Source organism: Anomaloglossus baeobatrachus, chromosome 3 (genome assembly GCF_048569485.1).
Source record: "Anomaloglossus baeobatrachus isolate aAnoBae1 chromosome 3, aAnoBae1.hap1, whole genome shotgun sequence".
In the NCBI taxonomy this organism is placed as follows: Eukaryota; Metazoa; Chordata; class Amphibia; order Anura; family Aromobatidae; genus Anomaloglossus; species Anomaloglossus baeobatrachus.
This window is the reverse complement of record NC_134355.1, coordinates 43576871-43597399: the sequence shown is the minus strand read 5'-3', so window position 1 is coordinate 43597399 and position 20529 is coordinate 43576871. Positions and strand designations below refer to the sequence as shown.

General features: G+C 51.0%; 1 protein-coding gene across 1 annotated transcript in view; it reads right to left on the bottom strand.

Annotated features, from left to right (window-relative positions):
- The window catches only part of INTS7 (integrator complex subunit 7), a 128497-nt gene that overhangs the window by 50728 nt on the left and 57240 nt on the right, over nt 1-20529 (bottom strand). Inside the window, 9 exon segments of the mRNA XM_075341436.1 lie at nt 147-295; nt 2682-2888; nt 2969-3069; nt 3072-3105; nt 4301-4540; nt 4704-4801; nt 6348-6482; nt 6694-6811; nt 9081-9203. Of these exon segments, the coding sequence (XP_075197551.1) occupies nt 147-295; nt 2682-2888; nt 2969-3069; nt 3072-3105; nt 4301-4540; nt 4704-4801; nt 6348-6482; nt 6694-6811; nt 9081-9203 (1205 nt within the window).

Here is a 20529-nt window from a genome sequence, read left to right as displayed (position 1 = left end):
GGGTCATTTCACAAAAATACTCGGGTCTCCCATAGGATAACATTGGGCTCGGTGCTCGGGCCGAGTACACGAGTATCTTGGGATGCTCGGCTCCGAGCCTCGAGCACCCGAGCTTTTTAGTACTCGCTCATCACTAATGTTTATACAAGGGTGAGGAGATCTCAGAAGATGGCCGGTGAGTGGCACTGATGACATTGCATCTGCACATGCCTGGCAGGACCCATGAATGATCAGCAGCATTTGTCCATGAATCCAGGTAGCCATGTACAGACGCCTCGTTATTGGTGCCGCTCTCCTAATGCAGGTGTGAACAGCGCTGGATAAGCCTTTAACCCCTTCAGCCCCCGGGCACTTCCCGTTTTTGTTTTTTGCTCCCCTTCTTCCGAGAGGCGTAACTTTTTTATTTTTCCATCAATCTTGCCATATGAGGGCTTGTTTTTTGCGGGACGAGTTGTACTTTTAAATGAAAACAATAAGTTTTACCATATAGTGTACTGGAAAACGGCAAAAAAATTCAAAGTGCGGAAAAATTGCAAAAAAAGTGTGATCGTACAATAGTTTTTGGGATATTTTATTCACTGTGTTCACTATATGGTAAAACTGATGTATCTATGTGATGCCTCAGGTCGGTGCGAGTTTGTAGACACCAAACATGTATAGGTTTACTTTTATCTAAGGGGTTAAAAAAATTCACAAGCTTGTCCAAAAAACGTGGCGCACGTTTTGCACCATTTTCCAAAACCCCTAGCGTTCTCATTTTTCAGGATCTGAGGCTCAGTGATAGCTTATTTTTTGCGTCTCGACCTGACGTTTTTAACGGTACCATTTTTGCGCAGATGCTACGTTTTGATCGCCTGTTATTGCATTTTGCGCAAAATTTGCGGCGACCAAAAAACGTAATTTTGGCGTTTGGAATTTTTTTGCCGCTACACAGTTTACTGATCAGATTCATTGATTTTATATTTTGATAGATCGGGCATTTCTGAACGTGGTGATACCAAATATGTGTGTATTTTTTTAACCCTTTAATTTTCAATGGTGATTTGAACTTTTAGGTTTTTTTTTTTTTTTTTTTTTTTTAAAACTTTTTTTTTTAACTTTTTTTTTATTTTACTAGTCTCCCTAGGGGGCTATAGCAATCAGCAATCCGCTCGCTCTGCACTATCTGCAGATCTCAGCTACAGAGCTGAGAACTGCAGATTTGCTGCTTCACTTTCAATGCCGGCTGTATTCCGGCATTGAGAGGAAGTGAGTCATGTTAGCTACAGGCGTCATCACATGACCCTGTGCTACCATGGCAACCGCCGAAAGTCACGTGATCATGTCACGTGACTTCCGGTGGGGGCGGCTTAAGTGACTGTCATGGCGGCGCCCATATACAGCAGCGAAATGTAAGGGGTTAATGGCCGCGGGTGGAAGCGGATTCCACCCGCGGCTAGCAGGCACACATGTCAGCTGTTGATAACAGCTGATATGTCCGCGGATTGCCGCCGCCTGCCCTCGGCAGGGGGCGGGGATTAACGGCACACGATCCATGACGTACCCAGTACGTCATGGGTCGTTAAGGGGTTAAGTACCGTATTTTTCGGTTTATAAGACACGTTGGATTATAAGACGCACACCAAATTTAGATTAACTAAAAAGAAAAAAAAAAAGGGGGGGGGGGGGGGGTCCGTGTTTTAATCCGGTGGTGTCTTACCGGAGGGGTGGCAGCGATGGTGGAGCAGGGGTGAGTAGGACAATGTTTCGGGTGGTGCACAAACTGTCAGAGGTGCAGACTTCAAAGGAATAATGCCTGGAAGCGGCGAGTGTGCAGATGAAATCTTGAGCCGAGAGAGCCATCTGCGTACACGCCGACTCCGGGTGCCATTACTTAAAGCCCGCACCGCTGACATTTTCAGGATTGCCCCTACTGCTTCACAGGCACCCGCAGCCCCCACTGCACAGCAGCGGCCGCAGCCCCCACTGCACAGCACCGGCCGCAGCCCCCCACAGCACAGGCCGCATCCCCCACAGCACAGCACAGGCCGCAGCCCCCCACAGCACAGCACAGGCCGCAGCCCCCACAGCACAGGCCGCAGCCCCCCACAGCACAGCACAGGCCGCAGCCCCCCCACAGCACAGGCCGCAGCCCCCCACAGCACAGCACAGGCCGCAGCCCCCCACAGCACAGGCCACAGCCCCCCACAGCACAGGCCACAGCCCCCCACAGCACAGGCCACAGCCCCCCACAGCACAGCACACGCCGTAGCCCCCCACAGCACAGCACAGGCCGTAGCCCCCCACAGCACAGCACAGGCTGCAGCCCCCCACAGCACAGTACAGGCTGCAGCCCCCCACAGCACAGTACAGGCCGCAGCCCCCCACAGCACAGGCCGCAGCCCCCACAGCACAGGCCGCAGCCCCCCACAGCACAGCACAGGCCGCAGCACAGCAGAGCCCGCAGCCACCCCCCCAGCACAGCAGCATTGTTCCTGCCTCCTGCTACCCCTCGCACCACCTTCCCAGTAAGCTACTTTTGGATTGTAAGACGCACCCCTCATTTTCTTCTTACTTTTTAGGAGGAAAAGTGCGTTTTATAATCCAAAAAATATAATATACTATAAAACAAATAATGCAGCAGAAGGCGCTCTACGTGTAAGTAAAGTCTGATGCCAATCGATAGCGACTCCTACACTGACCGTAAGTGAGGCGATTCCTTTGTGGTAGGATTTCAGAGAATCAGCAATGGCTGAAAGGGCCAAGCCAATGTCATCCTCCTGCAGATGGGTGAGGCATTGCTCCGCCAGAGAGAACTCCTTCAGGCTATTGAGCCAAAAGTAAAAATGTTCGGAAGCCACCTGCGTGAGAAGGCTCTGGTACAGCTCCCGCGCCATGTCATGGTTCCCCTAAAATACAGAAATACAAGACTACAGTTATCAGCATAGACCTTCTGAGCCTTCAGGACATCGATGCCCCCCGATCTTACCATGCGGGAGGCTTGTCTGGCTATCCGATATACAGTCCAGCCATTAGACACATTCTCCAGCTGCTGCTTTATTACAGTCTTTACGTCAGGTGACAGAGCTTTTGGCTCGCCACAAAAATAACGGTAGCAAGAGCGACCTAAAAAACAAACAAAAAAGTGTGTCAGAATTAGGCTAGAAGTCTACATTTGTGAAATAAAATCAGTTGTATCAAGGGATCGGGTCGTGTATTCTAACAATTTACGGTTGAATCTACAAATACATTTTTTTAATTGATTGACAGTGACATTTAAAAAGTTAAAAGGAGCGATAGGCGCAAGCTCCGGTCGCTGCAGATATCACACTTCAATATATAGGATTCCAAAAAAGGTAGAAGTCACAGGGGCACTCAGCCTTCAGTCCAAGATATATTGTTCAGAATTAAATAACAGCAAGCGAGGGGCAGCGGTGAGGGGGAGCTCAACGGACAACGGCTGTTTCACGCCGACTAGGCGCTTCCACGGGTCCATTTGAAGTGGACCCATGGAACTGCCTAGTTGGCGTGAAAGGGCCGCTTCCAGGGGTCCACTTGAAGTGGACCCGTGGAAGCGCCTAGTTGGCGTGAAACGGCTGTTTCCAGGGGTCCACTTGAAGTGGACCCGTGGAAGCGCCTAGATGGCGTGAAACGGCCGCTTCAGGGGTCCACTTGAAGTAAACATGTGGAACCACCTAGTCGGCGTGAAACGACCGCTTCCACGAGTCCACTTGAAGTGGACCCGTGGAAGCGCCTACTTGGCGTGAAACGGCGACTTCCAGGGGTCCATGTGAAGTGGACCCATGGAAGCGCCTAGTCGGCATGAAACGGCCGCTTCCACAGGTCCACTTGAAGTGGACCCGTGGAAGCGCCTAGTCGGCGTGAAACGGCCGTCGTTTGTTGAGCTCTCCCTCACCGCTCCCCCTCCCTTGCTGTTATTTGTTCATGTTATTTCATTTTGTACAATAAATCTTGGATTGAAGGCTGAGTGCCCCGTGACTTCTACCTTTTTTGGAATCTGCATCTAATCCTGGGACTACACACGGAGTGAGCCACCGCCCGACCCAACAAGACATAGACTCCACAGGACCCCTGTAAGTACACCTCCTCCTCTTTGCAGTGTGATGCCGCCATCTAGTGCATTTTTTTTTCCTTGCTGAACGATTCAATATATAGGGATGTTATCCACGGTGAATCCTCGGCACAAACCACGTGTATCACATGAGGATTTGGCTGCATAACTGCAGAGAGATCCAATGTGGAACGATTCGGCCTCACGGAGACTGTGCAACGGATCTCACAGATGATATTGGTTACTCACCAGCAGCTCCTGTTGTTTGTCTGTGGTGGATCTCCCGATGACTTTGTACAGCTCCACCAGGTCCCCTAACATCCCATCTCCGAGCACCGGCAGCTGCATGGCCACAGAGGCCAGACAATGGCACAGACAGATCCTGGCCGGGTCCTGGGCGCTGTGCAGCTGAGTCAGGAGCGATTCCACCACGGACTGGCTCAGATACGGGCGGCATTTTGCCAGCTTCACCATGCAGGACAGAGCGGTCTACAGAAACAGGGGACACTAATAATGTAATATTCACTATAAATACAATTCTGTGCGTATTCCTTACACATAAGCCAGTAATCAGCCATTAATAAGCAATGAACGCTGTAATAACATAATACTCAGCGCCGGTTTCATCACCAAACCCATTAACTCTTCACACCTTCAGGGCTTGCTGGGCGCCTGCGCTGCTGTCCTGACTGCTCAGGACAAGAAGAGATTCAAGGCCGTATACCGCATCTTTCTCCAGAGACAAGTGATCTGAAAGACATTGTAAAGCAAGAATTGGGATTGAGAAAAGCAACGTGACTCTCATCATTATCACTGCCAGTGCCCAACAGAAGCAAAGCTCAGCAGCGGGAGCCAATGTATGCAGAAACCAGGGCACAGAGGAGGCATGTGTACGGAGGAACCACAGGTATCAGCAACTATGACACAGCCTGCTGATAAATGTCTTAGATGGGATAACCCTGTGATATCCCACCAACAACTGGCATGGCACCCGAGCATGGTAGTGCCCGCTCATCACCAGTTACAAGTACAGAGCACCCGAGCATGGTAGTGCTCACTCATCACTAGTTACGGGTACAGAGCATCCGAGCACGGTAGTGCCCGCTCATCACTAGTTACCAGTACTGAGCACCCAAGCATGGTAGTGCCCGCTCATCACTAGTTACGAGTACTGAGCACCCGAGCACGGTAGTGCCCGCTCATCACTAGTTACGAGTACAGAGCTCCCGAGCATGGTAGTGCCCACTCATCACTAGTTACGAGTACTGAGCACCCGAGCATGGCAGTGCTCGCTCATCACTAGTTACAAGTACAGAGCATCCGAGCATGGTAGTGCCCGCTCATCACTAGTTACGAGTACTGAGCACCCGAGCACGGTAGTGCCCGCTCATCACTAGTTACGAGTACAGAGCTCCCGAGCATGGTAGTGCCCACTCATCACTAGTTACGAGTACTGAGCACCCGAGCATGGCAGTGCTCGCTCATCACTAGTTACAAGTACAGAGCATCCGAGCATGGTAGTGCCCACTCATCACTAGTTACGAGTACTGAGCACCCAAGCATGGCAGTGCTCGCTCATCACTAGTTACAAGTACAGAGCATCCGAGCATGGTAGTGCCCACTCATCACTAGTTACGAGTACTGAGCACCCAAGCATGGTAGTGCCCGCTCATCACTAGTTATGAGTATCGAGCACCCGAGCATGGTAGTGCTCGCTCATCACTACTAACGGGTACAGAGCACCCGAGCATGGTAGTGCTCGCTCATCACTAGTTACAAGTACTGAGCACCTGAGCATGGCAGTGCTCGCTCATCACTAGTTACGGGTACAGAGCATCCGAGCATGGTAGTGCCCGCTCATCACTAGTTACGGGTACAGAGCATCCGAGCATGGTAGTGCCCGCTCATCACTAGTTATGAGTATCGAGCACTTATAATCAGCACCATGTGCCCAAATGCTGCAGTGCTGTTTCTGCAATAAAAATGTTGCAAGTACATCCTTTGGCTCCTAATGCAGGGATTCCCTGTGCAGCCACAACCTGCACCTTGTCTGTGTATACCGATGGCCGCTATCAGTGGCCTAAAAATAGGCTGTTAGCATTAAATCACAGCTATTAAGGATCTGTATAAAAGGGACAGAGAGAAACACGAGAATTTTAAACGCAGCGCAGTTTCCCAGAGGAATGTTAAGGGGATAGTTTCAATTGTGCCTATAGCTGCGCACATCTGCGTCTCGCAGGCACTTAGGGGCGCAGTCACATACACAACGCTGAGTTACAGAATTCTATGAACTCACCTATATCCTGACAAGAGGCGACGATATTGGTGAGGACGGTCACCCCGTGAGCTGCAATGCCCCGGTTACAGTGATAACTGCAGTCCTGTGCCAGCTTAATCAGGTCAGTGTACCTGGCATTGCCCGCTATGGACCCTACGACATAAAACATCATTACAACCATACAGAAAAGTATCATAAACGTCTATCAAAAATCCCGACTACATGTGAAGATTTCAACATGATTTTCGGTAGACTTTTACATTGAAAATGGCTAAAGTGAGCTAAAAAGTTGATTGGTCCAATTATGGGAAGACTCTTGAGTCTCTTTGTGCAGCACAATTTTGGTCCCTTTGGGATACCGTACCTAAAGGTGAACTGAAGTACTGCTTGATGGAGATGCTGCCAGAGAGGGTGGAGAGGACGGAGACCATCCCCAGTTTCAGGCTGTCGTACGGCGTCTGAAGAGCACATTCACATAACGCCTACGACAAAAAAAGAAAAAAAAAAAATCAACGTACAGATCTTTACAGATTTTGTTCCTATAATGTCCATCTTGTCTTATAGCTAATGTCATAGGGTTCAGCTATCACTGATGGGCGAGGAAGTTTCACATTTCTGTTCACGCCCAAATTGTTCTTATTGGTGCATAGTTCGAAGGTGTTATTTCTTTGTTTGAGGTACTACATAAACTGGTCACATGATGTAATAAAGCAGAAACTTTCAGTACACCACAGATGGTGTGTGCTGTATTGAATTCCCGAGCTGTTGTAATACAAACCTTATTAATTTGGAGTTCAAGAGGCATAGAAGCAGTGTATTTTGCTCACACAGGAAACACATGACCTACATATTCAGTTACCAATAGTTGGGCTCCCGAAGTGTTAACCACTTGTGTATTTGTTTTCCCATCTTAGTTAGTGCTCAGTAAGTGTCATGTAGCATCGGCAGTGCCTGAACCTGCCGGCAAGGCAATGCTGCGGGGTCACAAAGGAGGCTGTTCCCCCACCTCAATAACTGGATGACTATGAATGCCAAAGTTATGGTGAAAAACTAGAGGACAGCTGATATCATCATAACTAAACTACCACCACTTCATACTTTAAAGCATTTTTTTCCCACATCTGTAAAAAATGTTTGCACAGCACTGATTAATTATAATATATATATATATATATATATATATATATATATATATATATATATACACATACATACACACATACATACATACATACATACATACATACATACACACACACACACACACACACACACACACACACACACACACACACACACACAGTAGGTAGCTAAATATTATAATTTGGTTCAGTTTTGTGTCGTTATACCAGCTGGCACCTGTTCACACTTGCTGTGCTCTATTTGGAGATGCAGTTTTTTGGTTTCTGCAGTATATTTTGGAGGTATAGACAGCTTCCTATTCAGACTGTGTTCTCCTCCCATCAGCCACAGGGTGATTTTAAAGGGAATCTGTCACTAAGTTTTTGCTCCCCCACCTGAAAACAGCATATTGTAGGGACAGAGACCCGGATTCCAGCGATGTGTCACTTACGGAGCTGTTTGTTAGCATTTTGATGAAATCAATGTTTTCTCTGCTGCAGATCTAGAAGTTATACAGAGCTCATGAATATGCTGGACTACCTGCAGCCCGCCAAGTAGTCCTGTAATGATAAAAATCACAGTTTAATCAGCAGCAGATTATCAAAACGCCACTGAGCAGCCAAGTAAGTGATGCCTCGCTGGAATCAGGATATCTGCCCCTGCTCTCAAACTAAGTGGCAAAAACCTGGTGACAGATTCCCTTTAATTAGTGTCAGATACTATCTACTAGAGAGGCATGAAACTAGGATAGGGTCCAGTCGAAGAAAGGTCACCTTGGCGATTGATAAGCACACAAGAATTGGCCAATTTGTGCGATAAGTACCTTAATTTTTCTAAGTATATTTTATTATATATTGCGCCTGTGCATTACACTGCAGCTATTGTTGTTCAGATTAGCTTCTACATATAAGCACAAGCCCTCCACCAAATCCAATTGAAGTGAGCACACGTGATGGCTCTGCACTACTTATATACCCTATTTTTCATTTTCTAAAACGCACCCCAAAAGTAAAAATAATACAGGGTCTGTCTAATAATCTGGTGGTGTCTTACCAGAGGGGGGGTGGCAGCAGTGGTGGAGTGGGTTCGGAGGAGGCAGTGCCATATTGGAGTACGTCATTGCTGCCGACGGTCCAGCGGGTGTCCCAGACGCTGGCTGCGGGCTTTAAAGAAATGGCGCCCGGCGTGTGTGCAGATTGAGCCAACGGCTCAATCACAAGCAGAGATCTCAACTGCGCATGTGCCACCACACAGCGTGCCATTTTCCTTGAGTCCACGGCTGGGAGATCAATGGGCAGGAGGCAGTACATGTGCAGATAAGATCTTGAACCAAGAGCTCCATGTGCACACACGCTGACTATCGGCGCCATTATTTGAAGCTTGCACCACCGACATTCAGGATGGCAGCCCCTGCCTCACCGCCTGCAGAGCAGGCAGCACACAACCCGCAGCATAGTCCGCAGTATTGCCCCTGCCTCCTGTGACCTCTCTCCAGCAACCCCCCACCGGTAAACTACATTCGGCTTATAAGACGCACCCTTCATTTTCCTCCCAAATTTTTGGGAGGAAAAGTGCGTCTTATAATCCGAAAAAATATGGTATACTGTATTTTTCCATGAAGCACCAGACCTGTATATTGTCCCTGTTCCAAGTGTGGGGAGTTTTGTTGGCCAAAAGTTTGAGATCCTGAATAGCGAGCCTCTTCACCGCTTTCCTGGGGTCATTCTTCAGGTACTGCAGCAATAGCTGAATCTGAAAAAAAAAAATAATTCTGTCTTGTATTGTATGGGAAAATCTTAATTACTCACCGATAAAGGGAATTTTGTTTACTTACCGTAAATTTTTTCTTCTAGCTCCTATTGGGAGACCCAGACAATTGGGTGTATAGCTTCTGCCTCCGGAGGCCACACAAAGTATTACACTTTAAGAAGTGTAACCCCTCCCCTCTGCCTATACACCCTCCCGTGCATCACGGGCTCCTCAGTTTTGGTGCAAAAGCAGGAAGGAGGAAACTTATAAATTGGTCTAAGGTAAATTCAATCCGAAGGATGTTCGGAGAACTGAAAACCGTGAACTAAAAGAACAATTCAACATGAACAACATGTGTACACAAAAGAACAACCAGCCCGAAGGGCACAGGGGCGGGTGCTGGGTCTCCCAATAGGAGCTAGAAGAAAAGGAATTTACGGTAAGTAAACAAAATTCCCTTCTTTGTCGCTCCATTGGGAGACCCAGACAATTGGGACGTCCAAGAGCAGTCCCTGGGTGGGTAAAAGAATACCTCAATAAAAAGAGCCGAAAACGGCCCCCTCTTACAGGTGGGCAACCGCCGCCTGAAGGACTCGCCTACCTAGACTGGCGTCTGCCGAAGCATAGGTATGCACTTGATAGTGCTTCGTGAAAGTGTGCAGACTAGACCAGGTAGCCGCCTGACACACCTGCTGAGCAGTCGCCCGGTGCCGCAAAGCCCAGGACGCACCCACGGCTCTGGTAGAATGGGCTTTCAACCCTGAGGGAACCGGAAGCCCAGAAGAACGGTAGGCTTCAAGAATCGGTTCCTTGATCCACCGAGCCAAGGTTAACTTGGAGGCCTGAGAGCCCTTACGCTGGCCAGCGACAAGGACAAAGAGCGCATCTGAACGGCGCAGGGGCGCCGTGCGAGACACGTAGAACCGGAGTGCTCTCACTAGATCCAAAGAGTGCAAATCCTTTTCACACTGGTGAATTGGATTAGGGCAAAAGGAAGGCAAGGAGATATCCTGATTGAGATGAAAAGGGGATACCACCTTAGGGAGCAATTCCGGGACAGGACGCAGAACCACCTTATCCTGGTGAAAAACCAGGAAGGGGGCTTTGCATGACAGCGCTGCAAGCTCAGACACTCTCCGAAGTGATGTGACTGCCACTAGGAAGGCCACCTTCTGCGAAAGACGTGAGAGAGAGACATCCCGCAGCGGCTCGAAAGGTGGTTTTTGAAGAGCCGTCAGGACCCTGTTAAGATCCCAGGGTTCCAACGGACGTTTGTAAGGTGGGACCATGTGGCAGACCCCCTGCAGGAACGTGCGGACCTGCGGAAGCCTGGCTAGACGCTTTTGAAAAAACACAGAGAGCGCCGATACTTGGCCCTTGAGAGAGCCGAGGGACAAACCCTTGTCCATTCCAGATTGTAGGAATGAAAGAAGAAGGGAATTTTGTTACTTACCGTAAATTCCTTTTCTTCTAGCTCTTATTGGGAGACCCAGACGATTGGGGTATAGCTACTGCCTCCGGAGGCCACACAAAGCACTACACTAAAAAGTGCAAGGCCCCTCCCCTTCTGGCTATACCCCCCCGTGGTATCACGGGTTCTCCAGTTTTAGTGCCAAAGCAAGAAGGAGGAAAGCCAATAACTGGTTTAAACAAATTAACTCCGAGTAACATCGGAGAACTGAAAAACCGTTCAACATGAACAACATGTGTACCCGCAAACAACAAAAACATCCCGAAGGACAACAGGGCGGGTGCTGGGTCTCCCAATAAGAGCTAGAAGAAAAGGAATTTACGGTAAGTAACAAAATTCCCTTCTTCTTCAGCGCTCTATTGGGAGACCCAGACGATTGGGACGTCCAAAAGCTGTCCCTGGGTGGGTAAAGAAATACCTCATGTTAGGGCTGCAAAACAGCCCTCCCCTACGGGGGTGTCACTGCCGCCTGCAGGACTCTTCTACCTAAGCTGGCATCCGCCGAAGCATAGGTATGCACCTGATAATGCTTGGTGAAAGTGTGCAGACTGGACCAGGTAGCTGCCTGGCACACTTGTTGAGCCGAAGCCTGGTGTCGAAATGCCCAGGACGCACCCACGGCTCTGGTTGAGTGGGCTTTAAGCCCTGAAGGAACCGGAAGCCCCGCAGAACGGTAGGCCTCTAGAATTGGTTCTTTGATCCATCGAGCCAGTGTGGCTTTAGAAGCCTGCAACCCCTTGCGCGGACCAGCGACAAGGACAAAAAATGCATCGGAACGGCGCATGGGCGCCGTGCGGGAAATGTAGATTCTGAGTGCTCTCACCAGATCTAACAAACGTAAGTCCTTTTCATACCGGTGAACCGGATGAGGACAAAAAGAAGGCAAGGATATATCCTGATTAAGATGAAATGAGGATACGACCTTAGGGAGAAACTCCGGAATGGGGCGCAGCACTACCTTGTCCTGGTGGAACACCAGGAAGTGAGCCTTGGATGACAGAGCTGCCAGCTCAGACACTCGCCGAAGCGATGTGATCGCAACGAGAAACGCCACCTTCTGTGACAGGCGAGAAAGGAAACTTCCTTCAGAGGCTCGAAAGGCGGCTTCTGGAGAGCAACTAATACCCTGTTGAGATCCCATGGATCTAACGGCCGCTTGTACGGGGGTACGATATGACAGACCCCCTGTAGGAACGTGCGCACCTTAGAAAGACGTGCTAGACGCTTCTGAAAAAAACACGGATAGTGCCGAGACTTCCCCCTTAAGGGGCACCAGGTTAAGAAAATCTTCCACGTTCTGTGGTAGATCTTAGCAGAGGTGGACTTCCTAGCCTGTTTCATGGTGGCAACGACCCCTTGGGATAATCCTGAAGACGCTAGGATCCAGGACTCAATGGCCACACAGTCAGGTTCAGGGCCGCAGAATTCCGATGGAAAAACGGCCCTTGGGACAGTAAGTCTGGCCGGCCTGGTAGTGACCACGGTCGGCCGACCGTGAGATGCCACAGATCCGGGTACCACGATCTCCTCGGCCAGTCTGGGGCGACGAGTATGACGCGGCTGCAATCGGATCTGATTTTTTGCGCAGTACTCTGGGCAAGAGTGCCAGAGGTGGAAACACATATGTGAGCCGGAACTGCGACCAATCTTGCACGAAGGCGTCTGCCGCCAGAGCTCTGTGATCGCGCGATCGTGCCATAAATGCCGGGACCTTGTTGTTGTGCCGAGACGCCATTAGGTCGACGTCCGGCACCCCCCAGCGGCGACAGATTTCCTGAAACACGTCCGGGTGAAGGGACCATTCCCCTGCGTCCATACCCTGGCGACTGAGGAAGTCTGCTTCCCAGTTTTCTACGCCCGGGATGTGAACTGCGGATATGGTGGATGCTGTGTCCTCCACCCACATGAGGATTCGCCGGACTTCCTGGAAGGCTTGCCGACTGCGCGTCCCTCCTTGGTGGTTGATGTATGCCACCGCTGTGAAGTTGTCCGACTGGATTCGGAACTGCCCTCTGTCTAGCCACTGCTGGAAAGCTAGTAGGGTAAGATACCCTGCCCCGATTTCCAGAACATTGATCTGAAGGGTGGACTCCTGCTGAGTCCACGTCCCCTGAGCCCTGTGGCGGAGACAAACTGCTCCCCACCCTGACAGACTCGTATCTGTCGTGACCACTGCCCAGGATGGGGGTAGGAAGGATCTTCACTGTGACAATGAGGTGGGAATAAGCCACCATTGCAGAGAGTCCTTGGCCGTCTGGGAAAGGGAGACTTTCCTGTCCAGGGAGGTTGACTGCCCGTCCCATTGGCGGAGAATGTCCCCTTGCAGTTGGCGCAGATGAAACTGCGCAAAGGGAACTGCCTCCATGGCTGCCACCATCTTCCCTAGGAAGTGCATGAGGCGCCTTAAGGGGTGCGACTGGCCTTGAAGGAGAGACTGCACCTCTGTTTGCAGTGAACGCTGCTTGTTCAGCGGAAGCTTCACTATCGCTGATAGAGTGTGAAACTCCATGCCGAGATACGTTAGTGATTGAGTCGGTGACAGATTTGACCTTGCTAAATTGATGATCCACCCGAAAGTCTGGAGAGTCTCCAGCGTAACATTCAGGCTGCGTTGTCATGCCTCGAGGGAGGGTGCTTTGACGAGTAGATCGTCCAAGTAAGGGATCACCGGGTGTCCCTGAGAGTGCAAGACTGCTACCACTGCTGCCATGACCTTGGTGAACACCCGTGGGGCTGTCGCCAGACCGAATGGCAGAGCTACGAACTGAAGATGGTCGTCTCCTATCACAAAACGTAGAAAACGTTGGTGCTCCGTAGCAATTGGCACGTGGAGATAGGCATCTTTGATGTCTGTTGAGGCAAGGAAGTCTCCTCGAGACATTGAAGTAATGACGGATCGGAGGGATTCCATCCGGAACCGCCTGGCGTTCGCATGCTTGTTGAGCAGCTTTAGGTCCAGAACAGGACGGAAGGAGCCGTCCTTTTTTGGAGCCACAAAGAGATTGGAGTACAAACCCTCGCCCTCGTTCCTGAGGGGGGACAGGGATCACCACTCCATCTGCTCTTAGAGCGTCCACCGCCTGCAGCAGGGCATCTGCTCGGTGGGGAGGTGGGGCCGTTCTGAAGAATGGAGTCGGAGGACGAGAACAGAACACTGTCCTGTGCACGTGAGCACAATGTCCGTCACCCACCGGTCTTTGACCTGTGGCAGCTAAATGTCGCCAAAGGCGGGGGAGTCTGCCATCAACCGCGGATGCGGAGAGAGAGAGAGAGAGCTGAGAGTCATGAGGAGACCGCCTTGGTAGCGGTTCCTCCGGCTGCCTTCCTTAGGCGTGATTGAGCCCGGCCGGAATCTGAGCCCGTCTGAGGTTTTGTAGCCCTTTTGCACGAGGACAATTGGGACCTGCCCGAGCATGGGAAGGACCGAAACCTCGACTGTACTTTTAGGACAGCATGAATAGGGTAAGTCGCAGTGCAGACATTGCGGGATTACGGACGCCTCTGCGGTACAGATGTACATGTGCTCAAGGCCAGCTGCGCAAGAACAGCTGAAAAGGTTAGGTTGCCTATACGGCTGTGAATGCCGGAGCAACCGACACGCCGATAGCGTCCTAGACAGATTTCAACCAGAGTCCATCTGTCTGTGAATGGCATCTTTAAGTGAAGCCCCATCTCCAGTGCAACTATGGCTCTAGACGCAAGCCTGGAGATTGGAAAATCCACCTTTGTACCCTGGGTCCAGCGCTTGACCACGTCAGGGGAAAAGGGATAACGTGTATCTTAAAAACGTTTGGAGAAGACGCTTATCTGGTAAGCGTGGTGTTTCTGGACTGCTTCTCTGAAGTCAGCGTGGCCAGAAACATACTCAATATCCGTTTGAGATACTGAAAAGGGACTTCTCCTGCTGGGAAGCCGACTCCTCCACTGGGGGAGCTGAGGGAGAAAGATCCAACCTTCCATTGATGGACGCTATAGGATCATTCCGTATGGCGTTACCATCCGGTGTATCCGGATTGATAGCGATGTCAGGATCAAAGTCCTGGAGAGCTGCCTTATCATACAGAGAGTCCTCCTGGGACCCCCCCGTTCCAAATGAGGTTGGTCAGGAAGATTGCCCATGGCCTGTCTGGACTGCAAGTTTTATCTTATGACAATATATCTGTCGAAACTGCAACTCCGTCCCTGTCCTTGGACAGGGATGACAGGTGGTTTCTTTGGCCACGACTAGTAGAGACCCCGGCAGACGAAGTGCTAGAGACCCCGGCAGACGAAGTGCTACAGGGGAGCATGCACACAATGGGACGGTGCCATGAACAGCATCCCATGTAGTAAAAACAGCACTGAAAATCTGTGTTGCTTTTTTGCCGCTGCCGACTAGCCATCTAGAAGTATATAGCCAAGATTGGTGACCGTACAGTGCAATGTATAGCATACAAGCATAAAGTACAAATGAACACTGCAGCACAAGCAATACAAGCAGCATAGAAGCCTGTGCCCTGGCACCCCTGCTCTTCTGCTGCTGTAGACTAGTCATCTAGGGAAATATAGCCCAGAAGAGTGACCATACAGTGCAATGTATAGCATACAAGCACAAGTACAAATGAACACTGCAGCACAAGCAATACAAGCAGCATAGAAGCCTGTGCCCTGGCACCCCAGCTCTTCTGCTGCTGTAGACTAGTCATCTAGGGAAATATAGCCCAGAAGAGTGACCATACAGTGCAATGTATAGCATACAAGCACAAGTACAAATGCACACTGCAGCCCATGCAATACAAGCAGCATAGAAAAAAACCTGTGCCCCAGCACCCTTGGTTTTCTGCTGCTGTAGTCTAGCCATTCCAGGAGAATATAGCTAAGACTAGCGACTGTACAGTGCAATGTATAGCATACAAGCATAAACACAAATGAACACTTCAGTACGTGCAATACAAGCAGCCTAGAAAGCCTGTGCCTTAGCACACCTGCTTTCCTGCTGCTGATGTGTCGCTCTCCAAGCGGGCATATAGCGACCTATGCAGTTAAAATACACATGTACACACTGCAGTATATATTGGGGTCAGCACTATGTGTGCCGCTTACCGCCCGCCTATAAGCGGGTGTATGGTCGCCACCGTCCTGCCTGGTTGCCGAAAGTCCGAGCTCGGACTGCAGTAATGGCTGCCGGCGTCTTCCCCAGCTCGTGTGAGGAGGGGCGGGCCGTGGGCGTGCCCCAAGTCAGAGCGGGAATCCGGCGTCCGACAGTGTGCAGTGAGAGGGCTGGAGCATGTAAAAAGGCTCCAGCCCTCGGCGCTGCTGATTGCTCAGCGTCTGTCCCCTTCCCTGAGTGACAGGGAGGGGGCGGGAACGAAGCGGCACTAGGCCGCAGAAGCCGGGGACTGGATTTATAAGCGCCGCCGCCGTAAAAGCGCGGTCGGCGCCCAGTCCCCGGCGAACTACAAGTCCCAGCCGCGCCGCCGCTCCCGGAGCGTCCGGCGCGGTAGTTCCCAATACACAAAGTCACTCAGCAAAGCTGCAGTGACTGTAACCCTTTACTGTCCCCGGCGCACTAGCACACCCAGCAAGTCTGGAGTGTGCTGTGTCTGTGTGTCCGGGGACACAGAGTACCTGTAATGGTGCAGGGCCATGTCCCTGAACGGTACTCCAGCTCCGTATCCAGCAGGTTCAAATGGGTCTGTGGATGGAGCCCGGCGTCAGAGCTTTGAGGCCGGCAGGATCCCACTTCCTCAGAGCCCCTCAGGGGGATGTGGAAGGAAAGCAGCATGTGGGCTCCAGCCTCCGTACCAGCAATAGGTACCTCAACCTTACAACACCATCAACGGGTGAGAAGGGAGCATGCTGGGGGCCCTATATGGGCCCTCTTTTCTTCCATCCGAAATAGTCAGCAGCTACTGCTGACTAAAATCTGTGGAGCTATGCATGGATGTCTGACCTCCTTCGCACAAAGCTTGAAAACTGGAGAACCCGTGATACCACGGGGGGGTATAGCCAGAAGGGGAGGGGCCTTGCACTTTTTAGTGTAGTGCTTTGTGTGGCCTCCGGAGGCAGTAGCTATACCCCAATCGTCTGGGTCTCCCAATAGAGCGCTGAAGAAAAGTGGGTAAGGCAAACGGCCATGGAGGAAAACCGTTATCAGCGCACCAGGACAGGAAGATTTGCCAAGACCTGTAATAGATCTTGGCGGATGTTGGCTTCCTGGCTTGTCTCATGGTGGCAATGACATCCTGAGATCACCCTGAAGATGCTAGGAGCCAGGACTCAATGGCCACACAGTCAGGTTGAGGGCCACAGAATTCAGATGGAAAAACGGGCCTTGTGACAGCAAGTCTGGGCGGTCTGGAAGTGCCCACGGTTGACCCACCGTGAGATGCCACAGATCCGGATACCACGACCGCCTCGGCCAGTCTGGAGCGACGAGAATGGCGCGACGGCAGTCGGACCTGATCTTGCGTAGTACTCTGGGCAGCATCGCCAGAGGGGGAAACACATAAGGCAGTCGAAACTGCGACCAATCCTGGACTAACGCGTCCGCCGCCAGAGCTCTGTGATCCTGAGACCGTGCCATGAAGGCCGGGACCTTGTTGTTGTGCCGTGACGCCATGAGATCGACGTCTGGCGTTCCCCAGCGGCGGCAGATCTCTCGAAACACGTCTGGGTGCAGAGACCATTCCCCCGCGTCCATGCCCTGACGACTGAGAAAATCTGCTTCCCAGTTCTCTACGCCCGGGATGTGAACTGCGGAGATGGTGGAGCCTGTGGCTTCCACCCACTGCAGAATCCGCCGGACTTCCTGGAAGGCTTGACGACTGCGAGTGCCGCCTTGGTGGTTGATGTAGGCGACGGCAGTGGCGTTGTCCGACTGGATTCGGATCTGTCTGCCCTCCAGCCACCGATGGAAAGCCAATAGGGCTAGATATACTGCCCTTATCTCCAGGATATTGATCTGAAGGGACGATTCTATCGGAGTCCAGGTTCCTTGAGCCCTGTGGTGGAGAAAAACCGCTCCCCACCCTGACAGGCTCGCGTCCGTGGTGACCACAGTCCAGGTTGGGGGTAGGAAGCATTTTCCCCGAGACAGAGATGTGGGTAGGAGCCACCACTGAAGTGATGTTTTGGTTGCAAGGGAAAGAGAGATGTTCTTGTCGAGGGAAGCCGAACTCTTGTCCCATTTGCGAAGAATGTCCCATTGGAGTGGCCGTAGATGGAATTGCGCGAACGACACTGCCTCCATAGCTGCCACCATCTTCCCCAGGAAGTGCATGAGGCGCCTTAAGGGGTGTGACGGACTCCGAAGAAGTGATTGCACCCCTGCCTGCAGAGAAAGCTGTTTGTCCCGCGGTAGCTTGACTAACGCTGGCTGGGTATGAAACTCCATCCCGAGGTAAGTCAGTGATTGGGTCGGTGTCAACTTGGATTTCGGGAAATTGATGATCCACCCGAACTGCTGGAGAGTCGCCAGAGCGACGGTAAGGCTTTGTTGACACGCCACCCGAGAAGGGGCCCTGACTAGGAGATCGTCTAAGTAGGGGATCACCGAGTGGCCCTGAGAGTGCAGGACCGCCACGACGGATGCCATGACTTTGGTGAAAACCCGTGGGCCTGTCGCCAGGCCGAAAGGTAATGCCACGAACTGAAATTGGTGTTTCTCCTGCTGAGAAGCCGGCTCCTCTACAGGAGGAGGCGGGGGTGAGAGATCCAACACCTGGTTGATGGACGAGATAAGATCATTTACTAAGGCGTCCCCCTCAGGTGTAGCAAGGTTAAGGGCGAAGTCAGGGTCAGAGCCCTGAGCTCCCACGTCCGCCTCGTCTTCCTGAGGAAGCGTGAGGAAGCCGGGGAAGAGTCCCAGTGAGACCGCTTAGCCAGTCTGGGACTGCGGTCCGGGCAGGAGTCCTCCGCCTGAGACCTAGGGGCTAACCTGGGAGCGCGCTGCGGCGCGGACCGAGAGGGGCCTGGAGGAGACAAGCCAACAGGGGCCGGGGCCTGTGAAGGGTCCGGTCTGGACTGCAGTGCCTCAAGGAGCTTAGATGACCATTTGTCCATAGACTGTGCAATGGATTGAGAAAGTGACTGAGAGAGTTTCTCAGCGAAAGAGGCCAACACCGGTGACTCTGTCCCTGCAGCCTGCTCAGGGGGAGCAGGGGGGTCTACATGAGCCGAGGGGTCCACCAGTGCCCGAGGCTCCGGCTAAGCAAGCGAGGCAGGAGTCGAGCATTGCTCACAGTGAGAGTAGGTGGATCCCGCAGGCAACATAGCCCCACAAGAGGTACAGGCCGCGAAAAAAACCTGTGCCTTAGTAGCTTTGCTCCTTGTGGACGACATGCTGTTGTCTCCTAGGAGAGTGACCACTGAGGGTATATGGGAAAAGGGTATACAGCCTGACCGAACAGATATATATATCTATTATATATATATGTATCTATTCCGGCACCCTAGGGGGACCAGCATCGGGTGACCGGTGTGGCTTACCGACCGCTAACGAGCGGAGTGTGTCCTCCAGATTTCCTTGGATCCCCCGGAGCTGCAGAGCTGTGTTCACTGAGAAGCATCCACCGGCAGAATGCCAGAAAATGGCCGCCGGAGCTCTCAGGGGAGGAGTGGGACTGAGGGCGGCGCCAGCAAAGAGCGGGAATCTGGGGTCCCCACAGTGATCAGTGAGGGGGGAGGGAGACATGCAGGATGCTCCAGCCCTCACATCCAACGTCATAGTTTCATAGTTTCATAGTTTTTAAGGTTGAAGGGAGACTCTAAGTCTATCTAGTTCAACCTGTAGCCTAACATGTTGATCCAGAGGAAGGCAAAAAAACCCCAATGTGTCAAATAAGCTCCAATGGGGAAAAAAATTCCTTCCTGACTCCACATACGGCAATCAGACTAGTTCCCTGGATCAACACCCTGTCATAAAATCTAATATACATAACTGGTAATATTATATTTTTCAAGAAATGCGTTCAGGCTCTGCTTAAATTTTACTAGTGAATCCCTCATTACAACATCATACGGCAGAGAGCTCCATAGTCTCACTGCTCGTACAGTAAAGAATCCTCATCTGTGATTATGATTAAACATTCTTTCCTCAAGACTTAGCGGATGCCCCCGTGTTCCAGTCGCAGGCCTAGGTGTAAAGAGATCTTTGGAAAGGTCTCTGTACTGTCCCCTCATATATTTATACATTGTGATTAGATCCCCCTAAGCCTTTGTTTTTCCTAACTAACCCCTAGTTTAATAACCTGTCTTGGTATTGCAGCCCACCCATTCCTCTAATAATCTAGGTCGCTCTTCTATCTACCTGTAAGATTATGCTATTTATAACCTTCTATACTTTTGCTAACAAGAAATGCATCCATTCCTCTCTTAAATTCATTCAGTGAGTTGGCCATCACCACTTCCTCAGGAAGAGAGTTCCAGAGCCTCACTGCTCTTACCGTGAAGAACCCTCTTCTATGCTGATGTAGGAATTTTCTTTCCTCCAATCGAAAAGAATGCCCCCTTGTTCTTGTCATAGTCCTTGGTACAAACAGATCATGGGAGAGATCTCTATATGGCCCTCTGATATATTTGTACATATTTATTAGGTCTCCCCTAAGTCTTCTCTTTTCTAGAGTAAATAGACCTAATTTTGATAACCTTTCCGTGTATTGTAATGCACCCATTCCATTTATTATTTTAGTAGCCCGCCTCTGAACCCTTTCAAGTTCAGTAATGTCTTTCTTCAGCACCGCCGCCCAAAATTGCACACAATACTCCAAGTGTGGTCTGACTAGTGATTTGTACAGAGGGAGAATGATGTTTTCATCTCGTGCCCCCAGACCTCTTCTAATGCATCCCATCACCCTATTTGCTTTGGTGGCTGCTGCC